This window comes from Cervus elaphus, chromosome 2 (assembly GCF_910594005.1).
Source record: "Cervus elaphus chromosome 2, mCerEla1.1, whole genome shotgun sequence".
Taxonomy (NCBI): domain Eukaryota; kingdom Metazoa; phylum Chordata; class Mammalia; order Artiodactyla; family Cervidae; genus Cervus; species Cervus elaphus.
In genome coordinates, this window is record NC_057816.1 from 2,567,669 (window position 1) to 2,580,091 (window position 12,423).

At 55.9% G+C, this 12,423-nt stretch overlaps 1 protein-coding gene across 3 annotated transcripts in view; it reads right to left on the minus strand.

The window, feature by feature from the left end:
- The window catches only part of OSBPL5 (oxysterol binding protein like 5), a 67,022-nt gene that overhangs the window by 5,764 nt on the left and 48,835 nt on the right, over positions 1–12,423 (minus strand). For all 3 annotated transcript variants that reach the window (XM_043924018.1, XM_043924008.1, XM_043923999.1), the window contains 6 exons: positions 12,153–12,337; positions 11,509–11,590; positions 10,033–10,131; positions 9,557–9,653; positions 8,475–8,573; positions 422–519 (listed from right to left, as the gene is read on the minus strand). In XM_043924018.1, the coding sequence (XP_043779953.1) occupies positions 422–519; positions 8,475–8,573; positions 9,557–9,653; positions 10,033–10,131; positions 11,509–11,590; positions 12,153–12,337 (660 nt within the window). The remainder of the gene's footprint in view (positions 1–421; positions 520–8,474; positions 8,574–9,556; positions 9,654–10,032; positions 10,132–11,508; positions 11,591–12,152; positions 12,338–12,423) is intronic.

The following is a 12,423-nucleotide window of genomic DNA, read 5'->3' on the forward strand; positions in this document are numbered from 1 at the left end:
ACACGCCCGAGACGGACGCCGTTGAGGGTGCTGAGCTGGGGAGGAGGAGGGGCCCCTTCCTCATGGGGGTGCAAGCTCCCAGCCCCGGTGCACAGCGGGGGCGGCCATATGCGCCTGCGGCCCAGCCAGAGCTCCAGGGTGCAGGCTCCCTGCCAGGCCTTCATGCCACGCGGTGGGGACGGGCCTGGGCCTCTCCTGGCTCTGCTGTGTGGTCTGTGGGCAGCCCCTTCCCCTCTCTGCGCCCCTCACAGGCTCCGGCTGTGCTACAAGAGAGCCAGGAGCGGCTCGCCCGTGTGCCCCTGCTCAGGAAACCATCCCTGGGGACAGAGAGGGTGGCGGGGGACCCCCCCAAGGCCTCGCCTCTCCCCGCCCGAGCCCCACGCCCCCCAAGGCCCCGGGGCCGCCGAGCTGCTTGTGCTACCTTGAGCTTGAACTCCAGCTCAGCATGCAAGCTGTTCTTCTGACACTCGATGGTCACCCTGCCGCCCAGCTCCATGGTCATCGTGCCGTAGAGGATGCCTGCAACACAGCCACGGCGGCGGGGCTCAGGGCCGCCCCGGGGCCAGCTGAGCCCCCAGGCCTCGGTGGAGTCCCAGCAGCGCTGAGACAGGAATGAGTGTGTCAGGCCTCGAGGGTGAGAAGGGAGCGGGCGGACGGCAGGTGTTCCGGGGGCCAGCGCTGCCAGGACGGTGAAAATCGGACCTGGCCCCTCACTGGCCCGCTACCCCCGGCGGACGGGGTCCCTGGCCCCAGGGCCTTTGAGTTGCTAAGTCTCAGAGACACCCCCACCCTTAACTGGGTCACCGCCTCCAGGAAGCCCTTGTTCCAGGCTCCCAGGAGCCCCACTGTCCCCTAGGAGACCCTCATCACTGTGGGTCACTTGGCTCCGCAGTTCCTGCCCCGCGTGGGTCTGTTTTAACTTTATACGTCAATGTTTTAATTAGCGAAGGAAAGCACGAGTCTTCTATCTCTGGTCAGATGGAAGGCTTACTCTGAAAGAAAGAAAGAAATGAGGAAGGAAGAGGAGAAGGAAGAAAGGAAGGATCACTGTCACCCTAAGACACTTAGAGATGTGGGATAAAATACATCTTTTGAAACTTCTTAAAAAACACAAGCTAACTGAAGTAGCAACATGGCGGGAATCACCCCCAAATCCTCCTGGCACCCAATGGAAAAGCCACACTGAAGGGAGAGTGCTTCCGATCTGCTCAGGCGCTTCTCCAGGACAGAGCGGCGTGGGCTCACAGAAGCAGGTGTGGGGCCCCGTGTGCGGGGGGAGGGCACCAGAGACCCCAGAACTGGCTATACCCAGCTTTGTAGTTTTGACTTTGGAACGTGGTACATGTTTTCATTTACAAAATTATTTTAAAGATGAAATAGCAATTCCTAAAAATCCAAAGTGCAATGAAACCAAAGACCAGAATGAGTGTCCCTTGGTGGCGTGATCTGAGTGGGGAGGATTCAGCAGCTTCACAGATCCCAGTGGGACCTACCGAAGATGGGAAGGAGTGCAAAAATCACAGCCTTCATGGGCTTCCCTGGGGGCTCAGATGGTAGAGAATCTGCCTGCAATGCAGGAGACCCGGGTTCAGTCCCTGGGTCGGGAAGATCCCTTGGAGAAGGGAATGGCTACCCACTTCAGTATTCTTGCCTGGAGAATCCCATGGACAGAGGAGCCTGGCGGGCTACAGTCCATGGGGTCGCAGTGACTCAGATAAGACTGACCGAGGACTTTCACATCATGCTGTCTCCAGCCATCATCCTGCGGGCGGGCAGGGCTGTGTTGTTATGGGTGCTGTGGGTGGGGTGTGAGCAAGATAGAAAGTGAGTGTGGTGGGCTTGTTGCTGCTGCTGCTGCTAAGTCACTTCAGTCGTGTCCGACTCTGTGTGACCCCATGGATGGCAGCCCACCAGGCTCCCCCGTCCCTGGGATTCTCCAGGCAAGAATACTGGAGTGGGTTGCCATTTCCTTCTCCAATGCATGAAAGTGAAAAGTGAAAGTGAAGTCGCTCAGTCATGTCTGACTCTTTGCGACCTCAGGGACTGCAGCCCACCAGGCTCCTCCGTCCATGGGATTTTCCAGGCAAGAGTACTGGAGTGGGGTGCCATTGCCTTCTCCGGGTGGGCTTGTTAGGTAGTTAGAATAGGGAAAAGGAGTCCAAAATAGCAGTGGCTAAAAGACCTGGAAGGGAAAAGCCCACAAAAATAGAACAAAGGGAGGTCCGAGGACTGGAGTGAGGACTTCAGGTAGAGCAGCACTCCTGGCTGAGCCCAATTTGCATAGGGTGGGCCCAGGGGGAAGAAAACATACAAAAGGAGGAGCCAAGCAGGTGCTCTCTCTCCCCGCCGCGTGCGTACGCTCTTTCTCTCTCTCTCTCACCCACCCCTCCCCACCGCGCGCTGGCGCACTCCTCCGCTCTCTTCTCTTCTTCGAGGATGGATCTCCTGCTATCTTCTAAATAAAATAGAGCTGTAACGCTGATTTGTCTAAGAGCCATGACTCGGTTTGTCCAGACCCGAGAGCTGAGACGCGCCGAGGGCTTTAATGTCCGTCACTCCAAATCTTTGTTGTGACGAGACAGAACCGAGCACCATACGCTCGCCTGACAGGCCCATGGAAACGGGCTGTCTTCTATGGGAGGAAGACATTTCACATGCGGTGAACGGGATGGACAAAAACCCACCGTCTTGAATCTGGATTGGAAATGTAAGTGTGAACGCATCTGTTTTAATCTTAAAGAAACAAAACAAAACATTCTATGTTCGGCTCAGTGGAAAGCCCTAGGGAAACAGAGACCAGACCACTCAAAGGAAGCAGACCTCGCCTCCAGACAATGGTGTCTAAGTCTAAAATACCTCTTCCTACTGGAAAGAACCAGAGGCTCCCTGGAGAAATGGCTTATTCACGGGCTAGAGCAGGAAACGCCAGAGTCTCCTGGGATCCCGGCAGGAGGAGGCAGGCCGCTCGGGCTGGGTGTACCAAGGTCCCAGGGCCAATCTGAGGGCTCCTGCTGGTCACCGTGGCAGCAGGAGCAGCCAGCGTGATTCCAGCTGGAATACTCTTTATGATCATGCATGTTCTGATCAAACCATGCTCAAAGCAACATGACCTCACCCAGGACCACCTCTGGAGGAGTTCTCACCTCTGGGGAAACTCATTACTGTTTTGAAAACGCCAGAAACATTATATCAACAGCCTCAGATATGCAGATGATACCACCCTAATGGCAGAAAGTGAAGAGGAACTGAAGAGCCTCTTGATGAGGGTGAAAGAGGAGACTGAAAGAAACTCAACACAAAAAACTAAGATCATGGCATCTTGTCCCATCATTTCGCGCACAGCAAATAGAAAGGGAAAAAATGGAAGCAGTCACAGATTTTATTATCTTGGGCTCCAAAATCACTGTGGACAGTGACGGCAGCCAGGAAATTAAAAGACACTTGCCCCTTAAGAAGGCTATGCCAACCCTGGACAGTGTATTAAAAAGCAGAGACATCACTTTGCTGACAAAGGTCTCTATAGTCTAAGCTATGGTTTTTCCAGCAGCCATGTACAGATGTGAGAACTGGACCATAGAGAAGGTTGAGTGCTGAAGAATTAATGCTTTCGAATTGTGGTGGTGGTAAAGACTCTTGAGAGTCCCTTGGACAGCAAGGAGATCAAACCAGTCCATCCTAAAGGAAATCAACACTGAATATTCATTGGAAGGACTGATGCTGAAGTGAAGCTCCAATACTATGGCCACCTGATGCAAAGAGCTGACTCACCGGAGAAGACCCTGATGCTGGGAAAGATAGAAGGCAGGAGGAGAAGGGGACGACAGAGGATGAGACGGTTGGATGGTATCACTGACTCAAGGACATGAATCTGAGCAAGCTCCGGGAGACGGTGAAGGACGGGGAGCCTGGCGTGCTGCGGTCCACGGGGTCACAGAGAGTCGGACACGCGACTCAGCGACTGAACAACAACAACAACATTTGGAAAAGAGAAAAAATCTGGCATTTATCCTACGTGTGCCGGACCGAGGGGCTGAGCACGTGGTAGTGAGTGGGAGCTTCTCTTTGCAGAAGATTGCCTGCTGGCTGGATGAAGGAGCAAGGGACCATCACCATCTGTGGTGCCTCCCAGGTTAGCGGAAGCAGAAGCTGAGACTCCACATCCCATCCCTGCTGCTACCATCGCAGAGATGGAGACAACTCGACATCGCGAAGCTCATGGCGGGGAGGCAGCAACTACCTACTGTTGTCTCGTTGGAAAAACTGTGCCTGAAAGGGATCGAGCCTCCAGGGATGAGGTCAGCTTCCAGATTCTAGAGAACACGTTCAGCTGCACCACGGACACAGCTCGTAAATCCAGACCGGAGGAAACCCCACAAGAAAATGATCTTATTCCTTCAAGAAATACATTGTGAGGGAAAAAAAGGTGCAGGGTCATACCGAGCACAGAGTGTGACCCTCACCCGGAATCCGCTTCAAACAAATGAACTGCAACATATGTATGTGCGTGTATCTGTACACACCTCGGCTTCCCTGCAGGCTCAGAGGGTAAAGAATCTGCCTGCAATGCAGGAGATGGGGGTCTGACCCTTGGGTCGGGAAGGTCCCCTGGAGAAGAGAAAGGCTGCCCACTCCAGTATTCTGGCCTGGAGCATCCCATGGACAGAGGAGCCTGGAGGGCTACAGTCCATGGGGTTGCCAAGGGTCAGATAACGACCGAGCAACTAACGCTTTGACGTATATAAGCATACGTGTATTTATGACAATTAGGGGACTTTGACTGTATATCTGATGATATTAAGGAAGGAGTCTTGGTTACTTTTTCCGTGTATATAATGATAGTCTTGTGATTACAGCTAAGAAAGGGAATGCTTACCTTGTAGTGAGTGATTCATTACCATGTAGTGACACCAAATGAAACACAGATGATGTGATATCTAAGTCTACTTCAAATGAATGAGGGGGAGAGGTGTGACTGAGAGCAAAGGAAGCAAGATACCCGCTTTGTTGTGGGTAGGTGGGGGGGAGGTGCCCCTGGCCTTTCACATGCGTTTGATGTTTTCCGTAACAGAAAGTTGATGAAAAAGTCATGTTCTTTTAAATGCACTGATGAACAGATAGGCATGTAAATAAATAAATAAGAGTAATCCTCTGGGAGAAAAAAATAAGAAGAGGAGGGGAGGAGGGGGAGGGCTAAGGGGAGGAGGAAGAAGAGAAGCATCTGTCCTCTGAGCAGTGAGGCCTTTGCTGACCTGACCCGTGGTGTCCGATGCGGAGCAGGACAGAGGGGCTGCCTCAGAGTAACAAGGAAAGTGTGTTCTAGACATTTCCATAAACCTGGGACGCTCACCTCCCTGTACCTCAGCAAAAGGAGAGTCAAGGAAACAGTGGTATTGGGCATGATTCTCGGGGTTAAAGGGCTTCCCTTGTGGCTCAGCTGGGAAAGAATCCACCTGTAATGCGAGACCCGGGTTCAATCCCTGGGTCGGGAGGATCCCCTGGAGAAGGAATAGGCTACTCACTTCAGTATTCTTGGGCTTCCCCAGTGGCTCAGACAGTAAAGAATCTGCCAGTAATGCAGGGGACCCCAGTTCGATCCCTGGGTCGGGAAGATCCCCTGGAGAAGGAAAAGGCTACCCACTCCAGTATTCTGGCCTGGAGCATCCCATGGACAGAGGAGCCTGGCAAGCCACAGTCCATGGGGTTGCCAAGAGTCACATACAGCTGAGCGACCAACACTTTACGTACAGAAACATACATGTATTTATGACAATTAAGGGACTTTGAATACTGACAGTCTATCTGGTGATATTAAGGAGAGTCTCGGTTACTTTTTCTGTGTATGTAATGATAGACCTGTGATTACAGCTAAGGGGAATCCTGACCTTGTAGTGAGTGAGTCACTGCCGTGCAGTGACTCAAACTGAAGCAGAGATGATGTGGTATCTAGAGTCTGCATCAAATGAATGAGGTGGGAGGCGTGTGACCGAGAACAGAGGAAGCAAGATACCGCTGTGTTGTGGGTACGTGGTGGGGGAGGGGGTCCCTGTCCTTTCACATGTGTTTGATGAGAATTCCATGGACTGTATAGACCACGGGGTCAAACAATCGGACAAGACTGAGCACCTTTCACTTCACTCGGAGTTAAAAGTGCCTCCACCTCTCACATCCCTGGCCTTGAATGTGTAAGGTGAGTTTGCAGCTCCAATAGAAACCTCCTGGGCGTCCCTGGCGGTCCCGTAGCTGAGAGTTCACCTGCCAATGCAGGGAACATGGGTCCCGCCCCTGGTCGGGGAGGATCCCACAGCAGCAGGGTGTCTCGCCCAGGCACCACGACCGCTGAGCCTGTGCTCCGGAGCCCGGGAACCACAACTGCGGAGCCGACGTGTCACAGCTCTGAGGCCCGTGCCCTTGAGCTGGCGCTCTGCAACAAGAAGAGCCACTTCAGTGAGAAGCCGACACACCACCACGAACAGCAGCCTCTGCTTCCTGCAACTGGAGAAAGCCTGTGCATAAATAAGTAAATTTTTTACAAATAGAGAAATTTCCTGTGTCGTTCACAACCTGCTAGACACAACAGCTTAGTATAGGGGAAGACCCCCAACAGGATTAGAATCCCAAAGCCTCAATATATACAGTCATCCACTGAAGGAATGTTTATTCAGCATCTCACCACTGTGGGCAAAGGGGACCCAGCAGTAAACTGTCTAGAATACTGAAATCCTAGATAGAGACTAGAAAGCAATTACATTTACAATGTTTACAGATCTTTAAGAAGAAATTCTGAACTTGATCAAGGAACAAGATACGAATATAAACCAACAAACAGGTTTGAAATGAAAGCAAATGAAATTGTTACGGGAAAAAACTCCCTAACGTCGAAATTAAACTCAGTGGATGAATTAAGTATAAGGCTAGTAATAGTGGAAGGTTTAGATCTAAAGAAGTTATCTAGAACACAAAAAGATAAAGGATATGAAATGCAGGGCATAGAATGTCTGATTGAAGTTCTAGAAAAAAAATTGAGAAATTGGAATGAGGCAGTATTAAAAAAGAATGGCTTAAAAACTTCCACACTTGATCAAAACCACGAAATCGCTGCCTAAAAAGTTTAAACAAACAAAAACCCTTAAAAATAAAAGAAAAAAGCCGACTTCTCTGGTGCTCCGGTGGCTAAGAATCTGCCTGCCAATGCAGCAGACACAGGTTTGGTCCCTGGTCTGGGAAGATCCCACAAACGGAAGAGCAACGAAACCTGGGCACCACAGCGGCTCAGCCCAAGCTCCGGAGCCTGCGAGCCCCGACCACTGAAGCCCGAGGGCCTAGAGCCCGCGCTCTGAGACAGAGAAGTGCTTGCAGTGAGAAGCCTGTGCTCCACGACCAGAGCGTAGCCCCTGCTGGCTCTCTGCAATCACAGGACAGCCCCACACAACAGCGAAGACCCAGCCCTGCCAAAAACAAAAACGAATAAATACATGGAAAAAGAAGAAAGAAACCCAGGGCTGTCAAGCCACAGAAAGGGATGGAGGAAACTTAAATGCGTATTGCTCAGTCAAAGACACTGATTTGAAAATGCTACATACCCGATGTTTCCAACTCTGTGACCTTCTGAAAAGAGCAAAGCTATGCAGACGGTGAAAAGACCTGTGGTCGCCAGGGGCTTGCGGGAGGGGGAGGGAGGAAGAGGTGAATGCATCTATTCATGCGTAACCATCATAAGAAATTTTTAGGGTGGCGAAACTATTCTGTGATCTTGTAATGATAGAAACGCTTATTTGTCCCAGTCCATATAATTATACCACAAAGTGTGAACCCTAATGTAAACTACGGACTTAAGTTAATATTCAATAATAATGTGTCAATACCAGCTAACCAACAGTAACACTGCAGCACCGTAATGAAAGAGGTCTACAGTAGGGAATTCCTGGATGTGTGTGAGTATGCTCATGTGTGTGTGTGTATACGCATGCATGCGTGCGCGTGTGTTGGGACAGACGGGGATATGGAGTGTTTTGCATGTTCTGCTCAGACTTTTGGAAACCTAAAACTATTGTTAAAAAAAAAGAAAAGCCCATTAATTAAAAAATAAAAGAAATCCTATAACTGAATCACTTTGCTGTATACCAAAAATTGACACAACATTGTAGCCAAAAAAAAAGGAAATCTAAACCTTGAACTACTACAGTGAGACTTCAGAACACCAGAAACAAGAGAAGATCCTAAAAGCAGCTACAGAGAAAAGCAGATCAGATAACAAGCAGGCTGGCGCTGATTGCTCACCAACCACGACGGAAACTGGAAGGTGGGAACAAGCTTCCAGAGCAGAGACAGACCATCTGCCCCGAATTTCAAACCCCGCTAAACAGTCACGTGAAAGGGAGTGTGAAGCAGGTCCCTTCAGGCAGACAAGAACCAGGCTGTCCCCGAGGGAGCCGGCCTGGACTCTGCCCCGGGGCGGGGGCTCCACAGCCTCTCACCTTTGCAGTGGGCGTAGGGCATGGTGAGGCTGTAATCCTCTGCCCGGTTCAGGAAGGTGAGGGTGGCCTTGCCATCCAGCAGAGCTGACAGCGAGTTCCCTGCAGAGACACGGGGTAGTAGGAACAGCGCGTGGAGCCGGATCCTGGGGACCTGGGCCCCCACCCCCACCCCAAGTCACAGGACCTGGGCTCCCTTCCAACAGGGGGGAAGAGCCCCAGGCACCTCGGGTTGTGTGACTGTGGGTGACTTAAGCTCTCTGAGCCCCAGGTTCTGCGAAAGCCCCATCCAGGCTGCACACGGCGTGTGCATCCTGAGGAGCCACTTCAGCTGTGTTACATTTATTTCAGTTACTAAAGCCGGGATTCCTGAGGGGGAGGCTTTGACCCTTTCCAAACCAGGGCCTCTGCTCTGATTTTAGACACCTCCAGAGACAGGCTATGGCCCACTCAGGGGCACACAGTCGGTGATGGGAGCATGGGGGTTGAAAAGGTGGGCAGAGCCCATGCAGTCAGCTGGGTACACAGAGGCACTCGGCCCACCTGTCCACCAGCGAGAGACACAGCGAGGCCACCCCCATGGAGAAATGCAGAGAAACCCACTGCCAGGCTCTCAAGGTCTGCGGGACGGACCGTCCTGTGGAGGCGAAGCTGTCCTACCCCGCGCCCTATGACACGGCGGCCACCTGTGGCTACCTGCGCCATGGCCAGAGTGACTGAGGGGCCGCCCGGTAAGTTTCATTCCATCTGAGTCACTTTAAATAGCCGCGTGCGGCCAGCGGTGCTGGACGGGCCAGCCAGCCCTGGAGGCACCTTTGCACGTGGCCCTTTCTCATTATCCTCCCAGCACCCCCGTCAACCCCACGGCTGAGAGAGGGACGGGAGGAGCCGCCTGGGGGCCTCTGCAGACCCCAGGTTCTGAGCACTTTACCCCCTCGTGGTCCCTGCTGGGAGAGGTGGGGAGGGACAGGAATATGGCCCCCGTGGGAGGTCTTGGTGACCCCTGAATCCGGAGCTCAGTCCCCCCCCCCACCCCATTTCCCTGAGGCCCCTGGGGAGACCCCAGGGAGCCGCTCCCCTCTCACCGTAGAACCGGGACTTGGCGGTGATGCTGCCGCTGATGCAGAAGCCGTCCTTCCGGTTGCTGACATGGAAGGCGGACACGGGTGGGTGGTGGGAGACCTGTGGGCGGGGAGGCAGGTCTAGCGACGGCCCCAGCAGCAGGCAGCCCCGGCCCCCCCATCTCTCCCAGCCCCAGCAGCAGGTGTGAGGGCAGTCTCATCTTGGGACTCAGCCCAGGAACTGCCTGCCATCCCCGTGTCCCGCCCAGGGGCCCCCAGGAAGACGGGACGCGCTGGGCCCTCCCCAAGGACACACGGCTGTCACAGCCACGGTGGGGTCTGCACCCCTGAGAGAATCCCCCCGGCAGCAGTGACGCTAGAGATCTTCCGACAGTCCAAGGTGGGGCCGCCCAGAAACAGGCCTGGGCTGAGGCACCCCCCACCCGCCGCCAGGGCCTGCCCACCGCAGAGCCGGGCGCCCAGCCTGGGGTGGCCCTTGCCTGCTCGGCGATGTAGAAGGTGTGGCTGTTGGTCTGGGGGTGGAACCAGCAGCAGCGGAAGGTCTCCCCCAGGATGGGGTTGTAGGGCTTCTTGATGCCCTGCAGGCAACGAAAAGAGGCTGGCGTGAGACACCGGGGGCGGGTCGGCCAGGGACGCCGGCTGGGCTGGACTGAGGACCGAGGGACGGTGAGGGGGCTGCCCCTGCCCACCGACCCGGCAGGCAGAAGGTCTCCACAGGGGACTCCCCGTTTGCAGCCAGCGTCCCGGAACAACACCCCACTCCTGCTCCGGGGAGACTATGCTCTGCCCATGATTTCCATTCGGGGGCAGGGGGAACAGCCTACACGTGTCGTGTCCACATCTCAGCTCTGAGGGGCTCTTAAGACCCTGACCACCGCCCACTCTCCCTGGACGCCCGGGAAGCCAGTGCGCCGCCTGCTCAGAGCCCCTGGCGGCTTCCGGTGGCCTTTTGGGTGAGAACCCAAGTCCTCCAGCACGTCCTGCCCCAGCTCTGCCACACTCACCTCTTTTCTGCTCCCCAAACAGTCCAAGTTCATCAGGGAACAGTCTCCCTGCGTGGAGAGCCCTCCGCCCGGCTCTCCTGTAGCCCAGCTCAGACCCGCCTCCCCCACATCTGATGTCCGTCAACTGCGGCTGGGTGCACACACGGGCCTCAGCCCGGAGACCCGGGCTCGTGACCGTCTGCAGAGCCCCCGGAGGTGTCCCTGCGCGTCCACAGCTCCCACACCCTGCCCACCAGTCCTTCTCCGACCCAAGCTTCCTAGATCCGGCTCTGAGCCGACTCTGCGGCAGCCAGTGTGCTGTCCTGGGTGGGCACCCTGGCACACGGAGCCCCCTCCTCTGAGAAGTCCTCCGGAGTGCGCCCTCTGTCCCAACAGCCGGACCCCTGGCTTTGCTCAGGGCCTGCATCAGAATGTGGAAAGCCCCAGGAAGAGTGGGGAGACCCGGTCCCACTTGCAAACTGCTCTGTGACTCCGGGCCTTCCCCTCCCCTCTCTGAGCCTCAGTTTCCCCTCCAGCACAGTGGAGACGTGGAACTAGAATCCTGGGTCCTGTGGGACCCCAGGCCCCTCCCATCACTACAGCCAGAGGAGCTCTGCTCTCATCAGAGCCCAGGATTTCCTTCTCAAAAGGGGCTTTGTGCCCAAAACCCACGGGTCCCCAGGGTTCCTCGAGGTTCAGGGGCCTATGTCCTCCTCTTGGCACTGCTGTGTAGCAGCTGTTTCTCTGAGGTGTGGAGGCCCAGCTCAGGCCTTTCAGGGATCGGGACCACCTTGGGGGCCTGGCCCCGCCAGCGGGTCCCTGGGTAGGAAGTCCGGGCCCGGCCCCCCATCTCTGAGGACCTGGGGGGACAATCCTGGGAGGTGGAGGATGCCCCTCACCCCCGACTGCAGGCAGGGGCTGGGTGGACCTCCCGCTGGTCGCCCCCCATCCCTCCCCAGCAGGTGCGCTCACCTTGGGCTTCTTGTAGAAGCCGGACAGGTACCATCGCAGCACGAGCTTCATGCGGCTGTAGGCGTCCTCCTCCAGCGCAGCCCTGCGACCACGGGCGGGGGAGCCCTCACTCCAGGTCAGGGACCTGGGCCTCTCTCCTCCCTTTCCCGGGCCCCTCCCTCCTTCCATTTCAACCTCCATCGGCTTGTTGGAAACCCAGGCCCTTCCCAAGCGGCTCTGTCCCGATGCCATGACGAAGGGAAGTGTGTGTGTGTGTGTGTGTGTGTGTGTGTTGGGGGGTGAATCTCCCACCTCTGGGAAATCGGGTCAGGAAGTATCAGGGTGGCTCCACCGCTGGGGCGGTGAGGGCGCGGCCGGCTCGAGGCTGGCAAGATGCCGCCTCCAGGAAGCCGCCAGGGTGCTCTCCCCCTCACCCAGCTCCCTCTGCATGGGCTCCTGAGCCTGCAGGCCCCCTCCCACCCTCGGCCTTGTTCAGCCTGAGGGCTAACAGTGCCAGGGCTCAGGTGGACAGAGGGTGCCGGGCTCCCCTGCGACAGGGGCCCTGAAGGACGTGGGAGGGCCCCGCCCTCCAGGCCCAGCAGCCCCTCCCTGCAGTCGGGGCCCCTTGGAGGCAGGGTGGGTGCCGGGGCCGCCCCGAGGCATACCTGGAGAGCAGGTCGGCGTGGCAGTAGTAGTCGGAGAGCTTGCTGAGGAAGGAGCGCGGCTCCAGCACGAAGGTGGGCAGCGCCACGCGGGACAGGTCCATGCCCGGCCGCAGCTGCCTCAGCAGGACCCACATCAGGCTCTTGTTCTCGTCCGACACCGTCTCCACCTGCGATGCCTCGCCCCGCTGCGGGCACAGGGGCCGGGTCAGGCCGGAGCCGGGCGGGGAGCCTCGGTGCCCGGGGAAGCCGCGAGGGGCACCTGCCACCCCAT